A 21,445-nucleotide genomic window follows, 5' to 3' on the forward strand; every position below is an offset into this window, starting at 1 on the left:
AATATTTGTAATTGAAGTGGTTGTGCCCATGTTTGTCAGTGAGGGCAGTGACAGACTCGTCCTGGAACCCCCAGGCTGGAGTGAACATGGCCTTAGGGGGTTCAGATATTCCTCCTGCTGCTATTCCTGCTGAACTTACCAGTTGCATTTGAAATCAAGGCTTTGACTTGTGTATTCAGTCTGGGCTTTGCCAGTTCTGCCTGGTGCTGGGAAGGGTGAGGGGCTGGGGGGATGCTCCAGGGACTGCTGTCCCCTGGGGGCTGCCCCTGCCCTGTGACACCTCCACACACAACCTGGGACTGCTGTGGCTCTGGGATCACACCTGTCAGGGGCTGCTCTTGTAGGAGGACATTGTGCTCTGTGTGCTCTCCTGCAACTCCAACCTGACATACAAGGTCAGCTCATGAGAACAGTGTGAAATCTGCTGGGACAGTGGGACAAGTGAAAACCTTAGATTAATTTTACTATTTTGGTTTTTTGTCTGAAATGGGAAGAGGCTGTTTTAAGGGCTGGGATAAAAAAATCCTTCATGTTTTAAACCAACTCATTAGTAGCAGCCATAGGGGATGCTTGCTGCCATCACACTGGTTTTAATCCATGAGAGCTCTCTAGCTCAGCTCTTCTGCTGCTTCTCCAATAACATGTTGAAATCATTTTTATTACCTGATTGCAAAACTAGTATTGTGGCATGATATAATTGGTGAAATTGTTGCTGTTCATCTTTATCAAAATCTTTCCAATAGCACTGCTGGACACTTAGTCCTAAAATTTCTCTGTTGCTGTTGCCTCTTAGTTCATGTTGATCCCAGCATCAGTGAAGATATTTTTGAAATCACAAAGTTTTACCTGGAGATATGTAGAAGTGCCCGTGGGTAAAAGCTTCACTGGCACTGCTAGGGCAGCTGTGAGCTCCCAGAGATGGACACCATTTGATTTAGGGCAAGTTCCTGGTAGGATGTTCTTCAGATGAGAAAAAAGCTGTAGGTGAAGCACTTACAAGGGAGCACGTGAAAAGACAGGACTGTGCCAGGGGCTGGTCACCCATCCCTCATTCACATTGGTCCCACTCTCAGATCTTTATTTTTCCTGCCCTTTCTCTTACCTGATACTGTCTTAGTGCTTTTGTTGCAAATGTCCAATCAGTATATGAAAACTGTATTTCATAAAGGTACTTCCATTTGGAAATCAGTTCATTTAACACTTCAATTTGGTTTTTTTTAAACACATTTTTAAACTTATTGGCCCTTATTCCATTTGTTTTTTCCTGTAATGAGCACATGAAAATATGAAGGTTTGCAAGCTTTTACACATACACCTTAATGAGCTTCTTAAGTTTCAGTTCTGTAGTATGTGGGCTGCATTTCTCCACATTCACGTAACATGGCAGTAAAGGTTAGAGTACTTAAAATTTGGAGAGTTCAGTAAAGTGGTTGAATGGATAAAATTCAATTTAATAGGATCTTTATTTTAAATAGAGTATGCTTCTTTTAGGTTAACGGAAAAGAACCAGATGATGAAAATCTCAATAAATCTGAAATAAGCCAAGTTTTTGAGATTGCACTTAAAAGGAACTTGCCTGTGAATTTTGAGGTATGTTTATTTTACAAGCTCTAGATTTGTTTTTATTAGAGTATTAAGGGTACACATTAAGTTGAGTCTCTCCTAGGTAACCCAAACAACTGACTTTTAACGTGTCTTGTTAGTTGTGAATACACTTTTACCTTTGATAGACACCCTGATTGTCTCAGAGTTTATATGGCAAAGGGAAGAAAAAGGAAAATCCACCTGTTCACGAATTCATGCCCTAAAATCATCACATGAGTGAACAGCCATGTTGTGGTTGTCTGTGCAATCTTTTTTCCAAGCTTTTTGAAAAATCAGTTTTACAGTGAAGAACCAAAACATAACCCCACATTAATGGTTAGAAAATGGAAGTGCAGAATCGAGGTAAAAGAGTAGAGCTCACTCTGAAAGGCAAGGATGGAAGTATTTGCTTAACTGAGCACTGATCTGGACCACCCTCGAGGTGCAGAATCTCACAAGTAGGTTTCTTTTCTTGCCATGGGGTGACCTCATGTGCATCTGACTTTCCTTTCCCTTTGGCCTGGCTGCTTGCTGCCTCTTTGCCCCTCCTTGATCATTTCAGTTATCTTAAATCAGGAGCTTCCACAGGAGCATCTCTGTTTCACTAAAATATTAATTTATCGTGCTGCTTTCCTGAGCTGGCAGAGTAATGTTTAAGTCAACTATCTGAATTGTTATAGTAAGAAAATGCAGTTGTGTGTAACTGAATTGCTTCTGAAACCATTGTACGAAATTTTACATGAAACTTTCAATTATTGCAGATTAGCCTGAGCATCACTGGTAAAAATACACTGTGGGTGGAAGCTCTGAATTCATTCTTACTTTTTGACTATATGGATATTTTGAAGTATGATGTGATATGAATGGAGTTAAAAAACTAAATCTGTAGTGGGCAGCTGTCTCTTAGATGTCTCCAGAATTCTTCAGAACTCCAGAGTTCAGAGATCAGAATTTCTGAACTAAAATGCTGGATCCTAAGGAGTTGCTTTCTCTGTAATGTTTTATTACTGTACCATGATATATTTAATGAGGTGATGTTACCTGTGTGGAATTACACACTGATTAAATAGAACAGTCATATTTCAATACTGAAAAAGTAAATCAGTAAATTAACTAAAATGGGTTAATGACTTGCACGTAAATACTGTTTACTGCTTGCTGCATCTGATCTTTTAAAAGTATGTGCTTATTTGGGTGGGATGATGTTATTAGAGTGAGTATGATTTACTTTTTGGATTGTGTGAGAATCTAAAATCTCTTTATCCGTAGTTCTTGAGAGAAGTTTGCTATAACCAATGTGCCCTACCATTTTTAATAAGTGTTTATCACGCTTTCACTCAGTTTTTCCCTCTGAAACAGGTGACCAAGGAAAGTGGTCCTCCCCATATGAAGAGTTTTGTAACCAAGGTGTCAGTTGGAGAATTCATGGGTGAAGGTGAAGGAAAGAGCAAGAAGATCTCAAAGAAAAATGCTGCAATAGCAGTCCTAGAAGAACTGAAAAAATTGCCACCCCTTCCTACGGTTGAGAAAATGAAGCCACGAATCAAAAAGAAAACAAAATCAATAGTGAAGGTAAGAGACAAAAGGTTGGAAATTTGACTGTGCAAATAGTCATCAGGGGAGAGGCTTTTCTGAGTCAATTATAAACTCTTGAGCTGCTCAGTCTTTGCCAGCACAAATGAACTGGTACTTTGCTCCCACTCTAATGGGGTTCTGACACCACTCTCGTAGCATTTATCAGTAAATTCAGGATGAAAGAGAAACCTTATACAGGAATGGCTGGCACATAAAAATCAAGCTCTGACTTTCAAGCCTCAGACTTTACAGCTTCGGATTTTGCTTGATTTTGCTCGTGCAAATTCTCTGCAAGCCTGCCCCTCCTAATATAGCAGGATTAGAACTTGTAAAGCTATTAGCAGGGGTAGGTTACATGTGGTCAAGTGTGACAGCAGAGCCAAATAAATTGAGTATTTCCCTTTGGCTGTGACAGTGTTTCATTAAGCAGCTTTTATTTCAGTATTTTTAAATTCTAGAGATGAGTGAATTCAGTGGCACACTGCGTTTTGTCTGTTGAACCAAACATTCACGAATTTTGGCTTATTTCCTAAACATTGTTCTACGTAGCTGCAAACAAGTCCAGAATATGGTCAAGGAATGAATCCCATTAGCAGACTTGCCCAGATACAGCAGGCCAAGAAGGAGAAGGAGCCTGAGTACATGCTGATCACAGAACGTGGGCTGCCCCGGCGCAGGGAGTTCGTGATGCAGGTTGGTGTGTTCACTGCACAAATTTGGTGCCTGGCTGGGATCTCTTTGGTTTTTTCTTATGGTAATCAGGTTGTCATGATGACAGAGAGATTTAACAGGATTACAGCCAGATTTCCATGACATGATTTAACAGAATGTCTAATGGGTTACATTCACAGGAGATAAAGGTTCAGGAAAAGTAATCTGAGTTAGGTTTAAAAACAAAATTGCATAGGGCACCAGAAGTCTATGTTGTAACTGCCTAATGTTTTAATTAACAGGAATATTAATATTCTGTTAAGAGATACCGAGGTGCTTGTTTTTTGTAAAATAAGATTTATTAACACTAACCTGGGTACCCAAGGTGAGATGATGAAATACAGTTGTTTGTGTGCTTTCTGTTTGGGTATGTTGTGCTTGAAGGCCCATGACATTGATAATAAATCACAACTTCCTTAGAACAATGATCACTAGAATGATTTTGCGACTCCAGGCCTGCTGGAGTCACAGATCACTTGTAAAGGAATCCCTTTGCTACTGCTTAAGAATTGATTTGGTTTTTCTTCCTCTTCTGCCCAGGTGAAAGTTGGTGTACACACAGCTGAAGGAATGGGCACAAACAAAAAGGTTGCTAAACGCAATGCAGCTGAAAATATGTTGGAAATCTTAGGTTTTAAAGTCCCTCAACCTCAACCTCCAAAACCAGCATTAAAGACAGAAGAGAAGGTGAGTCTTGAGGAACCAATGGCTCCTTAATGCTGCAGCAGAGGCTGGGCTGATGAGGGTGGGAAATTCGTGCTCTCTGCCCTAGCCAGGGAACAGTTGAGGGGACTGTTCTCTAATAAATAGTGTACTTTCAACACATGAAGTGTTTGGTTTTTCAAGTAAATCAAAGTCTGATCAGAATAATAAATGAATGCATTTCTGCTTTATGGAATTGCTCAGAACCTGTGATAATTGATGTGTTGGTGTTAGAAACTTGCAGACCTGAAGGTTTTAGGACTCTGGTAGCAATAATTTTACACAGCCTCGTCACCAGTTGCAGTGGAAAGTTTGTTACAGGTCTCTCTGGTGGGTCCCTGAGCAGGGAAGGAGCCTTGTGCTCTGCTGAGGATTCAGCAGATATTACCAGGGAGTTCAGACAGCACATCTGGGGTTAGTTTTCTCCCTTTCATGTATGTGCTCATATGTGTCCAGTGTGCTCTCCTCAGCAGTACCAATAACTAACAGCAGTTTAACTGGCTTTATTCTGGTATCTAGTTCTGAGTATGTGTGTTCCTGATACCACTTCTCTGGACTGTGGATAGTTTTATTCCTTCAGTGAATAAGAATCACTGAACTTTTCTCGGTAGTGATGTAATAATTGATATTTTTGAATAATAATTTCTTCAGTAAAATTTTGGCTGGTCAGATCACCTGCATCTTGAAAACTTTAAAACTTGGGGGGAGTGATGTGAATTTTAAAGGGATACTGTGAGTTTGTGTTCTTTTCCTTTTATTTTTAAGACCCCAGTGAAGAAACCAGGTGATGGAAGAAAAGTCACCTTCTTTGAGCCGGGCTCTGAAGAGACTCCAGCCAGTGAGTAACCTGGGTGAAAGCAGCACAGCCCTGGTGGGGGGCTCAGATCTGTTCCCTGTGTCCCCAGCAGTGCCACTGAGCACTCTGGGACGAGCAGGGCTGTGCAGCTCCTGCCTTGCAAACTAAATGGAGCCCTTGGGAATGTTCTGTTCAAAGTCCAAAGAGTTTATTCCTCCCAAGGCCCCTTTTTCCTGGGATGCAGAAAGGGTGTCAGCACTAACTGGAACTGGTCATCCTAAAGCAGAGATGGAGAGAGAAGGAATGGCCTTGTCCAGAACCACCTTTGTCTGTGCCTGGTCTCTGATGACAGAGCAGGGGCTGTGCCTGCACTTGTTTCAGGCAGTGGATGGTTGTGGGGGTCACACCCAGGTGACAGGCTGGAACGAAAACACCCCAAACCTGGCCACCCGTGTCCAGGCATTGTTTTCTGGAATGTCAGCTGGTGGGAGGAGTCAGTGTGGAAAGTTTGTCTATCACCACAGGTTTCTGTTCTGGAGAGCATGTTTCAGGTGCTTTATGTGTTTAAGTATAACTGCTGCTTAAATTATAAATAGCTGAGATTGACTTGGACTTTAGTAATATTTTACTGCACCCAGAAGATCTTGAGTAAACTTCCTGACTTCCTGTTCAGATTTTGCTATCCCTGCTTTCTTCCATCTACACATTTTTGGTTTTCATGCTTAGACTTGAAACAGCTCAGCCCTGCAGAACTTCATTTGTCTGCTCTGCCATAAGTGACTCCTCAGTTTATTTCAGTAGCACTGTCTTCACCACCTTTCTTGAGCACACCTCTGCAATTTCCCCCCACAGCTCTGTGTGAGTTCCCTTTGGAAAGCTGATCTTATCCCTCTTTATTAATCTATCTTATGCCATAATGTCAGTAAATTGCTATCAATTGGCTGTGGCTGGATGTTTGCTGTAAACAGTCAAGTCTTGCCTCTTCCCACTGTGCTAATGTTCCATTTTACCTTTCCTCCCTGCTTGTTCCCACAATATACAGTTTAACCTTTGTGGACTATCTGCCACTCTCTTTACATTATTTAACAGTGGCTCTGGCCATTCTGTGGTTTCATTATTTGCTCCTACAGTTTTAAATGATGAAATAAAAAATTCTGAAAGCAAAAGATCGATCTAGAATGTGGTTGCAGCTGTCGGAGGTGTCTGTGGGCTTGACTGACCTGGAGAAACTGCTCCTGGAGGTAAAGGGGCTCCTTTGGCAGGAGCAGGTGTTGCCCAGAGTCAGTAACTCAGTAACTCTTGTCTCAGTGATGCTGAAGCCTTGATTGGGCTCACCAAGTTTGTTGGTAGTTTGAAAGAGACTTGAAACAAATTCTTTTTTTCCCAAGTGGCTTTTGCTGCCTGTGCCGGCGGGAGGGCTCCCAAAGAGCGGCTCTGCAGCGTGCACCTCTCCCCTCACAGGTAATAAAGAAGATGAGTTTCGGATGCCTTATCTCAGCCATCAGCAGCTTCCTGCTGGAATTCTTCCCATGGTCCCTGAGGTTGCCCAGGCTGTAGGAGCCAACCAAGGACACCACACCAAAGAGTTCAGCCGGGCAGCTCCCAACCCTGCCAAGGCGACGGTGACGGCGATGATCGCCCGGGAGCTGCTCTACGGGGGCACCTCTCCCACTGCCGAGACCATATTGAAGAGCAGCAACTCCTCAGGCCACGTCCCCCATGGACCCCTGACCAGGCCCTCCGAGCAGCTGGACTATCTCTCCAACGTTCAAGGAATCCAGGTAAATGTTCAGCTTTGTGAGATTTCTGCCAGAGCTCTCCAAGCTGGCCCAAACTGGTTTGTTCTAAAGGTTTTTAGTTCTGCCGGTGACTGATGTGTTCTGAGGCTGCTTGTTCAGCTCAGATTCATGTAAAAGTTTTACTTTACCTGTGACATGTACTGAACTTTACAGCTTTTTTATTTAGTTTTCAAATGAGCGTTTCTGGGCCACCCTCAGCCCTGATTCAGTGCTACTCTGAGGTCTTGGAAGAACAAAATCAAAGTGCATTTTCTGAAAATTATCCCAGTGTAGGAACACAGTGGGCACTTGAACTTGGCTGATCTGAAATCAGGTTCTTTCACTAATCTTTCATACATTAACATTTGCTGTAGGCTGTGCATTTTCTTACATTTGGTGCTCAGTGGATTAAAAAGCATAATATAGAAATTTGAAATGCAGATAGCAGTATTCAGAATAAAGGTCATTATTAAGTAGCCACTTCCATTCAAGAGGCTTGCAGAGCTCCTGTGAGTACTTAAAAACATTTTAAGTGAAGTTAAACTTCAATGAGAGTGGTTCTGCTGACTGACAGAATGATGAGGACAAAGGCTCAGCTTCATATATGGGCAAATAATCTGCAGCAATTGTGATACACTTCCTGTATTTGGTTAACTGAAACGAATTAAATCCTTCTCTTTTCTTCAGGTTGAATATAAAGACTTTCCAAAAAATAACAAGAACGAGTTTGTATCTCTTATAAACTGTTCCTCTCAGCCACCACTGATCAGCCATGGGATTGGAAAGGATGTGGAGTCTTGCCATGACATGGTATGATGAACATTGCTGAAATGCTGCTCTTGGACCTTCCCTGAGGGAAGACCAAGGTTTATATAACTGCTGGGAGCAAGGAATTGGATGCTGTACAGCTCCCTGGCTAATTCTTGTCTAGTATTTCACGGGTTGCTGAAATAATGATTAATAATATCAGAATCTAAATAATCTAATCTGCTCCACATGTCCTCAAAAAGCACATATGCTTCATCTTGATATTATTTGCATGAGCACATGATGGTAAATGTCAAAAAGGAACTTATAAACCATAAGAGCATCTCCAGCTTATTTTCCTATTATATCAGAATGGGCTGATGTTTCACCGGGAACTGTGATAGTTGGGTTCACGTTCCCAGACTTCCTGCTGGAGTGGAATCCCAAGTAGAAGAAATGCAGTTCAGCACTGGATAGCAGGAGACACTCTAAATCTGTTCAGCTGCCTTTATAAATAAGACCTTTTGTTAACAGTGGCTGCAATATTTCTTTGTGAAAGAATGAGCCTGCCAGACTGAAAGCTGCAGGGGACTTTGGCTATAAAAGACTTCAGGTGGAGCTGACAGGATGTTCCCAGTCTGCTCCCATTTGGAGAGATTATTCTTGTTCTTCTGGACTCCAGAGGTGACCCCAATGCAGCATGAAGCAATCATTTCCAATATGTGAATACACTTAGGAAACCCGAGTTTACTCATTTTTATGCTAAAAACTGTTGCAGTACTTTTCTATTTTATATCATTTGATTTGTTTGATCTTTGTCACTTATATTTTCATGCCCATCTCTATGTCCTGCTGTGCAGAGCTCCTGTCAGACCGAGCACAGGGGTCAGGGCAGGAGGGAGAAGAGGAAAGGGCAGCTGGTTTGGAGCTTAAATCATGAGCCCCTTCCTCTGGTCAGGGTTCATCTGTCACTGAGGCACCTGCCAGAGTCAGGGACATGCTGGAAAACTGCACCTGAAATTGGTCTGAATGAAGTTGAAAACAAATGTCAGTTCTCAAAGGAGGGGACTGACCTTGGCCTGAGCCGTGTCACACTGGCCCTGTTAAAGAGTCATGTGTGCCCACCTGTGCTGTATTTTTGATTCTTGTGTAACTTGTTTTCTTTTTTGGCAAAGGACTTTTTGGTTCTGTGTATTTTTCTGTCCTTTCTCTTAAGCTCTGCACAGTTTGAGCAGTTACTAGTTTAGTGCCTTTTTTCTTGCTGTTCCTAGTCCTGTGTGAAACATGTGCTGTGGGAATCCCCTAGTCACAGCACCATCCCACTGGTTAATGAAGCAAAATGAAATTCTACCCCATTGCATTTTCCACCATAATTATGCATCTTAAAAAATATATCACCAAAATTAGAACATTTGGTTGGTTGAAGTGAGTGCTTTCACTAAATTACTGAACTGGCCTGAGGCTGAATTGCTGAGTGCTCTCTCTTTTCTTTAGGCTGCACTGAATATTTTAAAGTTGCTGTCTGAGTTGGACCAACAAACCACAGAGATGCCAAGGACAGGAAATGGACCAATGTCTGTGTGAGTGGGACCCATTGACTTCCCCTGCACTGATGCAAGTTAACCCTGTGAGGGTCTGTAGGCAAATAACATGTGAGGGGTTTTCTTGGCCAGAAAAGTTAAAATGCTGGGGGGTGTTGGCCCTCCAGCAGGGCCAGAGGAGGGTTGGATGATCAAGATTGGCATTTTCCCGTGTCAGATGCAAAGTGCTGACAGGAGTGAGTGGGTGTGAAGTGTGGTGGCTGTGACCCCAGCAGTGGGTGACACGTGACAGGTGTGACCCCAGCAGTGGGTGACCCCAGCCCAGGGTGACAGCTCTGACCCCTGGCAGTTCTGGCCTCCCTCTGCTGAGCTGCCCCTTCCCATTTCTCTGTCAGGAGTGTGGCTGTGTAGTGGCACTCAGGGTTCGGGGTTTGAGTTGCTCCTCTCCCTCTTCCTCTCTCTCACACTCCTGTGTCTCACATGGAAAGGGATGTGCAGGGGTCAAAGCTCGTTTCCAGCAGAAACATGGAGGGGTGGTAAATTAGTCCCTTGAATGGGTTGCGGGGAGAGAAAGTTGAGCTTCTCACTGAGATAATAAGCTCTCAAATTAACAGTGGTGGGATTCCCAAAGCACCAACTGATTGTTATATGCACCCCAAATTCTTTGTATCTGATTTAAAGCGTCTTATTGCGGAAACAGTGTTTTGTCTCCTAAGTAACAGGTGTTTTCTCATTTTAGATGTGTGAAACAAGAAATGGAAAGTGACCCTCTCCTCAAACCGGCGAGCGCAAACCCTTTGGGACAAACACTGGACAGCACTGCCTGAAACAGGCTCTTGACTGAACCCAAACCTGAAAGCACCAGAGAAAATCAAATGCTTCCTCTTAATGTAACCTAACTGTTAGAGTGCTACAGTCTCTACAACCTACTGTAGTGTCTAAATCATAACTGTTGCTTTTTCTTCAAACAGTGATACATTTTTAGTTTCATTATGTTGTTTTGATTGAAATGACACTATAAATTTTTCATTTAAAAGTTTCTTAATTGTATCTAGAACAATAGCACAGTTTAGAAACTTTGTCTTCTGAGACTGACGTTACCTGTGAACTAACTTGGGAAGATCATATCCATGTATGTGGTTCTTTTGGTTTTATTGGAATAGCAGCGTTTCACTGGAAACAGGCTGTGTCCCACCATTTTAAAAAGTCCCATATTTTCGCAAACCAACCTTAATTATCCGATGGTTGAATTAATTAAAACACTTTAGGAATTTTAAACTTGGTTTGATCATTTTTGGTTTAATTTCTAGTTTTCTTGAGTGTGGGGTAGGGGAACTCGAATGCAACGTGACTTTCAGTGATCTCTGAGCTGTGTTTTAGGGGACTGTGTGTTGGTGGCCCACAGCTCCTACAGTACAGGATATGATCTCAATGTAGTGCATATAAAAACCGCAGATTGATTTTCCTTGAGTGCTTTATACTGTTTAATTACATCTCCATGTAGGGCTGAAAAAAATTACCTATGTTTATATATAACTGTGTTGCTTTTGATGTTGTGTTCCTGCGCACGGAGGGTGCGCGATGAGGTTTGCCTTGGTCCAGGTACAGCACGATAGCCGCGCGAGTTCAGTACTGCTTCCGTTCATTGTTTACGCTGGAATTTTTTCTCCCCATGGAATGTAAGTAAAAAACGTAGTGTTTGTCACAAATAAATGGTAATACTAAATTTTTTTTTTTTTTTGGGTTAATTTATTCTTGTATGCCAGCACCGCAGGGGCTGCTTTTTTGATAGATTTGTAATGCTTGTGCTCTAGTCCAGGCAGTGTGTGAAGCTGTGGAGTAACTTATGGTGGGTCCCGAGCGCATCGAGGTCCCTGCTCGTGCCCGTGCAGGGTGTGCAGACCTGGCAGGGAAGGGAATGCCAAGTGACGTGGCTGCGGTTTGTTATTTGTGCCACAGTGTGTTAGTGCAGCTTTGTTAATGGGAGCTTAAACCGGAGTTTTAAGTGAAACTTCAAAGTCATCTTAGACAGAGGACCCTGGCACTGCTGGTGGGTGGGACTGCTTCAAGTCTCTGCTTTGAAGTTTCCTTGTTTGCTTGTAACTCGAGTCCCAGCCTTGCCTTGCCTTGTGACTGGGGGGCAGTGCTGCAAACCAGACCTGACACGTGTCTGTGTCTCCTTCGGTGTGTTCTTACCTGCGACCTGTAGCTGTTCCTGCGCTGTGCAGCACCCGCAGGGACCCAGCACCCGCAGGGACCCAGCACCCGCAGGGACCCAGCACCCGCAGGGACCCAGCACCCGCAGGGACCCAGCACCCGCAGGGACTCTGCCACAGAGAGCAGCTCCTGCAGGTGCTGTCTCAGAGCTACGTGTCTTGGCTGTTGTATTTGCATCATCCAAGGCAATCGGGCCACAGGAACTGCAGACCAGATTGCATTGAATCACGTTGGGTTTGATCATGATGAGCAAAAAAAAAAAAAAAAAAACCCAAACATTGTAAAGGTTTTTTTGTTTTAATTTTTTTTTTTTTTACATTTGTAGAACTAAAATGCTGTACATTTAAAAATTAAAAGAAACTTGCTAGGCTGAGGCTTTGTATTGCAAATTCTTCCAACTGAGAAAGTCCTTACCAAACAATTCCTATTGGAAAGGGAGCACAGTGACAGCGGTGGGAATGCTCTCCCCACCTGCACCTGCTGAGGAGTTTTCTCCTTGGATGGGACTAGAGCCTGTTATTGTCCCTGGATCCACAGAAACACTTGTTACAGAATATTAAAATACATTCCCAGAACTTGTTGTTGCTGTTGTTTTGGTTTAGGATATAGACAACTGACCCTTCTTTTGGACAAATCGCACCTGAAAGGACTCAGTCTGGAGTCAGCAGGGTTGTTATTCTTAATTCCCCAGTCAGAGTTTAGTAACATATGCAACAGCATTAAATGGAGCTATACTTGGCAGCTATTTTGTTACCTAAGGATCAAACCAAAATTCTGTTTCAACCCACTGATCAAAGTCAGAAATAGTTTTATTTCCCTCCTACTCTATAAAGACAAATGGTGGAGGTTCCACAAGTGCCTAACTGCAGGCAGGGATGGGATGTGTGGATACCACTTCACTAGTCTTCTGTGAAGCAACCACATAGTTGTTTGCTACTTATAATACTTATACAGGAGTGCATTTTATTATTTGATGAAATAAATTATTTTGTATAGCACTAGCAGGATCCTAAGGAAACAAAATTGTCTTTGATTAAAAATGACACATTATAGTGCTTTTAAACTTTACTCATTCTCCCACTTCCACTTCCACAGTATTTTTAGCAGCCTGCTAATAGAGATGGTTTAGATTTTAAAAGTCCCATGTTAATGATGCAGGAACTGTTCTCCGCAGAGCTTTTAATGCTTTCACCCTGTTCTTCCACTTGTGTTTATTATTTCCAAACAAAAGACAATCTCTTATGTTTAAATGCCTTTGTCAGTCCAGAAGGGAGATCACTGCTCCCAAAGCAGGCAATCCTGGTGGTCACTGTCAACACCCTGCTGGTACAGCCCGTGTGCTCACACTCGTGTTGGGGTTCAGGAGATGCTGCCACAGCCCCTGTGAGGGCTGGCAGGGAATACAAACACGTTCATCCGAAGCTGTGGTACTTTCAAAAACACCCATGGGACTTTGAGCCTTTTACCCTCCCCCTGGGCATGCCCATGAGGCTGGGCAGGGGCTCTGCTGCCGTGGGACTCGCACAGAGCAGGGACAGGGGGCAGGAGGTGCCAGCAGTGCCCACCCTGTGCCCAGGCTGGGCTGATGCCCCGGGGAGGGGCTGCAGGGCACAGGCTGCTGCTCTGCCCCGAGGTGCCCACACAAGAGTTCCCACTGCAAGGAAACAATGGGGAGAACTGGGTCTGGAGAGACTTTTGCTGCCTCTTGAGGAACTTCCTGAGTTCAACGAGCCCTGACTGAGCTCAAGAACTCATCTTGCTAAAGACATTTTCCACTTGGTTTTGCCATGGAGAATAAAACCCAGTGAAATCAAATAAATACAATACTAAGCTCTGCTGCAGCTGTTGAGTACCCCGGACCTTCTCACTTTCCCTTCCTTGCCAAGCTAGGCAACACAAATCATGTTTACAGTTCCTTTTTGCGCTGTGCATGTGACATGGGTTTGCAGTGTAACAAGATTAGTTTTCCCTGTAATCTTCTTTAAAATGTCCTTCCTGTGATTGTCTTTTCATCTTTTGGTGTTCTGGAACTTGGATTAATGGCATTGAGATTTATTCAACAAGTCCTGTTTGATAGGCTGCTCTCAAGATTTAGTTGCCTACAAACACACTTAATCTGGAAAAAGCATTTTAACTGTACCTGAATTAAGCAGTTTCTGCCAAACATCCTGTAAGGCCCATTTATGTCCCTGCAGGATGTGCCTGTAGATACTACTGGACAAGTAAAACAAGGCAGGCTTATCTTTCAGAGCATCTAAAACACCTCCCGTGGCTGCCCCAAGCAGATTTGCAGAGCCTTGGCTGTATTTTGCAAACTAGCCAACAAACTGATCAGGTGCCTTTTCCTGCTTTCATCATGTTTCAAGCACCATCCCTGACCTGCCCCTTCTGCAGGTCCCGTGAGATGCTCTCACCTCCCAGCCAGCTCAGTCAGGTCACCGAATCCTTGATGAGATGGTAGGACCTGGTGCCAAGGTGCTGGTTTGTGAAGCACCACAGGACAAATCACCCTTCTCACACCTTCTCGAGCCTTGGCAGAATCTAAGTGTGTTTTACAAACAGAAAAACCCAAAGCATGGAGCAATTACGTGATTCTGAGTTAGTCTGGACCAAAGCAGCTTCCTGCAGCACTCAGAGCTGTTCAGCTCCTGTGTTTATCCCTCAGAAACCCCCCTGCTGATGGAAACTGGCTTCTGGCTTTGTGCCTCTCCCTGCCTGTGCCCCTGCGTGATTCCATTTCAACCCCCATCTTTTAGCTGGTGTTATTCCAGGGACAGAAGTTCCCGCCTTCCCCGGGAGGGAGGGCCACGGCTGCAGAACAACGCTGCGATGGAGAAGGCGGCCGTGCTGGGCTGGCCTTGCTGAACACGGAGAGGTGCTCACACTGCTGGAGTGCAGGACTCTGGGAATACCTTCCACGTGTCTTCAAGGATGTCATGTGGCACGTCTCCGCTAGATCTGGATGGCTGGATTCACAGCCCGTTTCCAAGGTGCAGTTATAGCTATAAAAGCATCAGTCACGGCAGTGCTTGAATTACAGGCTGGGCTGTTTTCATTCAGGACATCCTTTGTTCTCTATTCCATTCCTGACGTTACTCAGTGGCAAACTAACGCAACGTGATTTGCCGAGCCCCGTCCCAGGGGACAACAGGGGGTCAGCGGGCGGCCCCCGAACCGCCCGTGAGGCTCCTGCTCCGGGCGCGGTCAGAGGCGTGATGGATGTTGGCACCGCACCTGCACGTGCCTTTGGGTGAGCCACTGAACACCTCTGAACAGGTGGTTTTGTTTTTTTTTTCCATTAAGAAGGGAAAATTAATTTTCCAAAGCCACGCTCGCCCATCCCGGCGAAGCACACCGGCCGCCCCTCGGCCCCGGCCGCGCTCCCCCGCCATGAGGCGCCGCGCCCGCCCTGGCCGGCACCGCGAAATGGCGGCCCCACCGCCGCCGGCCGCGCCCCTCGCCCCCTGCACCGGCTCGGGGACCGCGGCAGCCACAGGCGGGCCACAGACATCCCGGCCCCGCGCGGCCCCTCGGCGGGAAGCGGAGCGGGGCGGGCGGGATCGCGGATGAGGCGGGAGCGGCCCCGCGGCCCCCCCGGTACCGCCCGACATGGCGGCGGCACCGCCCCCTCGGCGCGGGCGGGGCCTGCGCAGCCCATAAAGGGCCTCGCGCGGAGCCTTTCGGCCTCTTTCTCCGGCGCTGTCGAGGTGGGTGTGCGGTCTCTTGGGCCTGCGGGCCGCGTGGGGGTGGGCTGGGGCGGGTGGGCCCTGGATCCCCATGTGCCCGTTCCCGGGGGTCGGCTGTGCCGGTGCGGGTGTCTGCCGGCGGCACCTCGGTGCCCGCCCGCTGAGGCCTCCGCTCGGCCTCCGGCCCGGCCCAGAGGCTCCTTGCGGGGCTTCGCCCGCGTTCCCGGTGAGGGGCCGGTTGTCGCGGGTGGGCCGCACAGAGCTCTCTGCACCCGCCCGGGCGCTCGCTGGTGGAGTGATGACTCTTTCCCCGTCAGAGCGACAGTGTTGAACACAGCTATCCAAGCCAGATCGTGTCTGATGCACCAGCGGAGCCGCCGCCGGGCCCGGGGGCGGTCGAGGGCTGGTACCGACTGTTCCTCGGTGCTGACTGTTCCTTGTTTCCCTGCAGGGCGAGCCGGAGCCCGGGGCGCCTCTGGGAGCCCCATGACTGGGGCCAGGCCGGCGATGGAGGCACGTGCCCGGGGAGTGCCGCAGGGTCTGAGCCCCTGCGGGGGGGGAGCGGTGAGTGCGTAAAGTGACTGTGCATTAGTGGTTTAAATATATACGTTTAAGTATATAATTTTTAATATGTTCAAATATATTTATTTCCGCATATATGCACGTATAAATAAATTGCTAATGCAACGCGTTGGTGTCCCTGGAGAGCTGTCACGTGTGGATACGGCCGCCGGCCCGGCGGGTCCCTCTACCCGCGGGACAGGGGCTGTAGCCCGGGCAGGGCGGTGGGTGCTGGCCCCGGGGTGGTCCGGGGGTCCTGCCCTGCCCCGGACAGTGCTGGGCACCGCCGGTCCCGGTGTTCCCGGCTGAGCTGTGCCTTCCTGCGGCCTGCACGGCTCCTGCTGCAGGGGAGCCTCACGGACAGAAAGCCTGGGCCTTCAGAAAGTAATAAGCTATTAACCTCTGTTTATTGCCTCTTTTACGTGCCTTGACTGTCTTGTGCTCTGCTCTGGAACCCCCATACATAGGTGTTTGTTCTTAAATTTTTTGGGGAATATTTCCCTGTCCCATGTGCCTGTTGAGCATGCTGACCAGACAGCTGGTTTTGGGGAAAGATCAGCATGAACTCCCTCGTGCCCGTGGATCTGCTGGGGGAGGTGGGAGTGTGGCACAGCTGTACTGGGTGAGCAGCCACAGCTCCTGGGGACCTGCTGGTGTAAGTGATGACTAAATTTTTTCCCCATCAGAGCGACAGTGTTGATTTCTTGCTCTTCAAGCCAGATCATGTCTGATGCACCAGCAGGGAAGTACTGTTGTGTCCCACACCCTGGCAGAGCCTGGTGCTGACTGTTCCCTTTGGCTTTACCCACAGGGCACTGTGAAGGCAGAGACAGGGGGCTGAGCCTCTGGGAGACCTGAAGTGTGAAGGCTGCAGCTGGCAGTGATGGTGTGGTGAGAGCAGCTGTCTGTTTTGCTCCACTGTGCTTGCACTCTAGTGAATAATGGTAAGTCTTGAAAGTAATTGTGAATCACATGTTAAAATTAAATTGAAAAAAAATAAAAAAAAAGGGAGAGGGGAGGAAATATCTTTTTTCTGCAAGGGAGTTGCTCCCACTTTGTCTCTGGAGACTAGACAGATGTGGGTATTGTAGAGATGAAAGTGCAGGGATTTCCCTCATTCATGAGCATTGGAATGAGGTCCTTTGGGCCTCCTGTTCCAGCATGTCCAAAGTGGCAGATGTGGCTTGTGAAGAAACCAGCAGGGCAGGGAGTCTGCAAGCTACACTTGCTGTGTGCTGAGCTGGAGCAGGACAGGGACTTACAGTTCTGTCCTGTTTGTGTCCCTGCTGCACTGTGTCCAGAGGCTCACTGAGGACACCCTGCACAGAAGGTGGGTGATGGGCTGCCCCAGTGAGGGACAGGAACCGTTCTGGCTGAAGTGTGTCCCTTTAAGAGGTGCTGCTGGTTGAGCCTTGTCTGCCCTGCCCCTTGCTGGCCAGGGTGTGAGGGTGTGCAGAGGGACTGCAGATGTGGGCATGGCTTTGCCACTTCCTCTGCCATGACCTCTGTCCCAGTGGATCTGCTGGGGGAGGTGGGAGTGTGGCACAGCTGCACTGGGTGAGCAGCCACAGCTCCTGGGGACCTGCTGGTGTAAGTGATGACTAAATTTTTTCCCCATCAGAGCGACAGTGTTGATTTCTTGCTCTTCAAGCCAGATCATGTCTGATGCACCAGCAGGGAAGTGCTCTTGTGTCCCACACCCTGGCAGAGCCTGGTGCTGACTGTTCCCTTTGGCTTTACCCACAGGGCACTGTGAAGGCAGAGACAGGGGGCTGAGCCTCTGGGAGACCTGAAGTGAAGGCTGCAGCTGGCAGTGATGGTATGGTGAGGGCAGTTGACTGTTTTGCTCTACCATGCGTGCCCTCTGACAGTGAAGAATGGTAAGGATTGGATCCACTTATGTTAACTGGCTTAAAAAAAAAGGAAAAAAACACCTTTCTGCAAGGGAGTTGCTTCTGCTGTGCTTTGACAGCTTAATGTGTGTGAAGAGTAAAGACTTAAAGGGTTGCAGAAAGGGCCCTTTTAAGTGTTAGACCACAGTATCAATCCCTGTTAAAATACTCCAGTTTCCTGCAGGGATTAATGCCTTGTCAGTTGTTCTGGACGTGAAAGATTTTTCACATGATTGTTTTAATGTTCAGCTGAAGAGCATCTGTCACAGTGACTTCAGCCTTGTTTTCCCCAGCCAGATGGGCAATGCTGATGCAAACTTTTTTAGCCACACTGGTTCCAGAGGTGCACAATGCCTTCATGGCACATAAGGAGGCTCCTCTGCAGGGTGTGCTGCACACTCCAAGGCAACACTAGAGGCTGCACCTACCATATTAACACTGACATGTAACACTGATGCGTGTGAACAACTTTAGGATCTGAACTGAAAGAATTCTTGCTTTCTGAAGATCCTAAATAAATGGCAGAGAGCTCTGACAGGTTTCAGTTTCAGTGAATAAATTTATTGTTTTTGTCTTGCCCCATTTAAGCAGTGTTAAAATGAAGGGCTTCTTGAAAAGTCAGGAGGCTTTTGTTCTTGAAACTTCATTAGTTTTTTACTCCTTTGAATGGGAGGTTTTCAATGCCTTGAGAAGGGGGTGAAAGTCAGCTTCCAGAAATGTGTCTCTTTGCAAGAGAGGGATTGCTTTGGTGTCCTTTTTCTTCACGATCAACTATGTGACACCTGAAAATCTGTTTGGTTAGGATTTCACTAAAGCTTTAGAAAATGTACTTAACAGAACTTCACTGGATAAAACAGCTGTTGGCACTGGCTCACTCAGTTCCAGCCCCATGCACCTGCTCTGTCTCCAGGGAGGCTGAAGTGTCTGAAGAGCAGCACTGTGTCCTCTGTATCTGTACCCCTGGATGCAAAAGGAAGCAAGTGCTCTGTGTCAGGCAGTGGAGCTGGTTGAGCTGACTGAATATGTTTCTCTGGCACTCTCTGTTCTGTCAGATCCCCCAGGCTGTTGGCAAGACCTGCTCTAGAAGGTCCCACAGTGCAGTTTGAGTGCATCCTGGGAGCAAGTTTCTGCTCTTTGCAGAGCAACCCTTATCTAATAGGGGATTTTGAGGGTGCTGGGGGTGGATTTGAAAGCTGTATATTTGCTGTTTGTGGCAGTGTTCAGACAAAAATAAAATGTTGGCTGTTTTCTTGACAGGTTGAGATTTGTCAGAAGTTGTCCTGGGCCCTGCTGAGCTTTCAGTGTTTTGCTAATGAAGACAGATGCTTCTGCTGCTCCTGTGCTGCTGCCTCAGATCCTTGTCCAAGCCACAGCATTCACATCACCCTGTGACACTCTGGCCTTTCCTCAGAGCTGGCGGGAGTGACGAATTGGTGTCCTCCCAAATTAGATGGAGGGTGTCACATTTTTTGTCCCCTGGGTATGAGGCATGTAACTAAAATGGATTCTGGAACTTGCTGCATGTGTAATGCAGTTTGGATGCTTTTGTCTGCAGGGGCTGCATTCCCTGACTGACAGCTCATGTTATCCTGATCCTGTCATTACAAGCAATGATAAGTACGGGAGGGCCTTGTGTGTAAGGAGAGGTGCTGGAGCAGGTGCAGAGGAGGGCAACTAGGCTGGTGAAGGGACTCAAGCACAAGTCCTATGAGGAGAGGCTGAAGGAGCTGGGGCTGTTCAGCCTGGAGAAGAGGAGTCTCAGGGGAGACCTCATCACTCTTTACAACTACCTGACAGGAGGTTGTAGCCAGGTGGGGGCTGGTCTCTTTTCCCAGGCAACCATCAGCAAGACAAGAGGGCATGGTCTCAAGTTGTGCCAGGGGAGGTTTAGGTTAGATATTAAAAAGAATTTCTTTACAGAGAGGGTGGTCAGACATTGGAATGGGCTGCCCAGGGAAGTAGTGGATTCTCCATCCCTGGAGATTTTTAAAAAGAGACTGGATGTGGCACTCAGTGCCATGGTCTAGTAACCACAGTGGGGTTGGATCAAGGGTTAGATAGACTTGATGATCTCAAAGGTCCCTTCCAACCCAGCTGATTCTATGATTCTATGAGAGGAGTCAGGGCTTGGCTCTCCCCTGCCATCCAGAAAGCTTTAGTGGTTTATCTCTGGCAGCTTGTGAAGTGGGGAAGGGGTATCTGGGATGCTGCAGCACAGTGTGTTTTTGTACTGTATAGAGCCTGTTTAATAAAATCTGAGTACTGGGTGAACTCAGCTGGTGACTGAAGTTTTCTTTACATAGTTAACAGCTCATCCCTTGATCTCCCACTTGTTAGGGGAGTTGGGGGATCACAGAGCAATGGTGATGCTGTGTAGGGCTGATGAAGCTGCCTCAAGCCAAGAGAGAAGGCATGATCTCATGGCAGTAGAGCTTGACTGGAGCTGTGACTGCTGCTGTGCTGCAGGAGGTGTCACGGGGTCTGTACAGAGCAGTGAGTGCTGCAGGTCCCTGGTCTGCTGAGGGGAGAGGTGCACTCTGGGCATGGCTTCTGGCCAAGGCTCTCCCTCAGCTGCTCCTGGAGCATCTGTGTGGGAGCAGCTGGTGTAGAATACTTGTCTGAGGGGGTTTGGGCTGACCTGGTTCAGGGTGTAGATGAGCATGTTCTCAGGTAAGTCTCACAGTCGGGTAAGCCTCACAAAGTCTCCCATACACAGGGAGGTCTTACAGGAAGTGATGCAGTCTGGGAAGGAAGGGAAGCTGCTGTCAGGTCTGTGAGGATTTGGATATTGTCTCTGGTGTGTCAGGAATGCCTCTGCTTTGGTCAGACCTGATGAGGGCTCCTGCAGCCTTCCCTGTGTGCTGCTTGGGAAACCGCCAGGTTTGCAGAGCAGGAACATGAAACATGGATTGGACACATGCTTGCTGAGGGAGAAGACACAAAAGGTATTTCCAATACCAAATTTCTCAGTCCCAGAGAGGTAGTCAAGAGCACCTGGATGCCTTGCTTCCTGTGTCTGCCATACCCCACATCGACTGACTGCACATCTGCCTCAGCAGGTGATGAAAGTGTATCAGGGCACTGTGCTGGGCCATGTGCGGCTCCTGGGGAGTGGGGAGGCCTGGGGCTGGGCCTGAGACTGGGCCTGAGCCTAGGCCCAGCCCGGCCAGCAGGGGGCGCTGTGCGGCCGCTCCAGCCCCTCAGAGCTGGGGGGGGCCAGGCGGGCCCAGCATGGGCTGTGCCAGGGGTGCCTTGTTCTGTGTGACCAGAGACCACCCAAACCTGACACAACTGACCCCAGAATGGACCGTGCCAGGGGCACCTTGTTCTGTGTGACCAGAGACCACCCAAACCTGACACAACTGACCCCAGAATGGCTGTGTTGGAGCCTCCCAGTTAATGGAGAAACCAGCACAGACTTCTGGGTCTGTAGCAAGTGTGGAGCTAAGACAGGCCCATTTGGAAATTTCTTACTATGGTGCTTTGATAAGAGATGGGCACAGGCAGGTTTTACACCGACTTTAAAGCAATCTGTCCTCAGAGCTGCTCCTGACCTGACCCCTGCTAGCCCTGGTCAGCTCCTGTGTCCGCTGGGTGGTTGGAATGAGGAGATGGAGGCCAGGAGGAATGTTCTGGACAAAGGCTGACTTGCTTT

The 21,445-nt window shown here is 47.2% G+C and overlaps 1 protein-coding gene, 1 long non-coding RNA gene and 3 other non-coding genes across 10 annotated transcripts in view; all 5 read left to right on the top strand.

Annotated features, from left to right (window-relative positions):
- The window catches only part of STAU1 (staufen double-stranded RNA binding protein 1), a 29,431-nt gene extending 18,267 nt beyond the window's left edge, over positions 1–11,164 (top strand). For 2 of the 5 annotated variants that reach the window (XM_027645954.1, XM_027645955.1), the window contains 9 exons: positions 1,492–1,590; positions 2,926–3,156; positions 3,709–3,852; positions 4,411–4,557; positions 5,338–5,410; positions 6,830–7,149; positions 7,834–7,956; positions 9,388–9,473; positions 10,174–11,164. In XM_027645954.1, the coding sequence (XP_027501755.1) occupies positions 1,492–1,590; positions 2,926–3,156; positions 3,709–3,852; positions 4,411–4,557; positions 5,338–5,410; positions 6,830–7,149; positions 7,834–7,956; positions 9,388–9,473; positions 10,174–10,261 (1,311 nt within the window). In that variant the 3' untranslated portion in view covers positions 10,262–11,164. The remainder of the gene's footprint in view (positions 1–1,491; positions 1,591–2,925; positions 3,157–3,708; positions 3,853–4,410; positions 4,558–5,337; positions 5,411–6,829; positions 7,150–7,833; positions 7,957–9,387; positions 9,474–10,173) is intronic. The other 3 variants (XM_027645956.1, XM_027645957.1, XM_027645958.1) reach the window with 3 other exon arrangements.
- Positions 11,165–14,885: 3,721 nt separating this feature from the next.
- Positions 14,886–20,065, top strand: LOC113948396. Of its 2 annotated transcripts, XR_003528151.1 has the most exons (6): positions 14,886–14,901; positions 15,789–15,901; positions 16,710–16,842; positions 17,645–17,778; positions 19,048–19,436; positions 19,908–20,065. It is a non-coding gene; the product is annotated as an uncharacterized LOC113948396 (long non-coding RNA). The 2 variants fall into 2 exon arrangements; XR_003528150.1 differs by lacking the exon at positions 14,886–14,901 and having other exon boundaries at positions 15,626–15,901.
- LOC113948660 lies at positions 15,624–15,707 on the top strand. The gene has a single exon (XR_003528205.1). It is a non-coding gene; the product is annotated as a small nucleolar SNORD12/SNORD106 (small nucleolar RNA).
- Positions 16,548–16,638, top strand: LOC113948658. The gene has a single exon (XR_003528203.1). It is a non-coding gene; the product is annotated as a small nucleolar SNORD12/SNORD106 (small nucleolar RNA).
- Positions 17,483–17,573, top strand: LOC113948659. Its single transcript, XR_003528204.1, has one exon. It is a non-coding gene; the product is annotated as a small nucleolar SNORD12/SNORD106 (small nucleolar RNA).
- Positions 20,066–21,445: the final 1,380 nt, after the last annotated feature.

Source organism: Corapipo altera, unplaced genomic scaffold, assembly GCF_003945725.1.
Source record: "Corapipo altera isolate COAL_440 unplaced genomic scaffold, ASM394572v1 64, whole genome shotgun sequence".
Classification (NCBI taxonomy): domain Eukaryota; kingdom Metazoa; phylum Chordata; class Aves; order Passeriformes; family Pipridae; genus Corapipo; species Corapipo altera.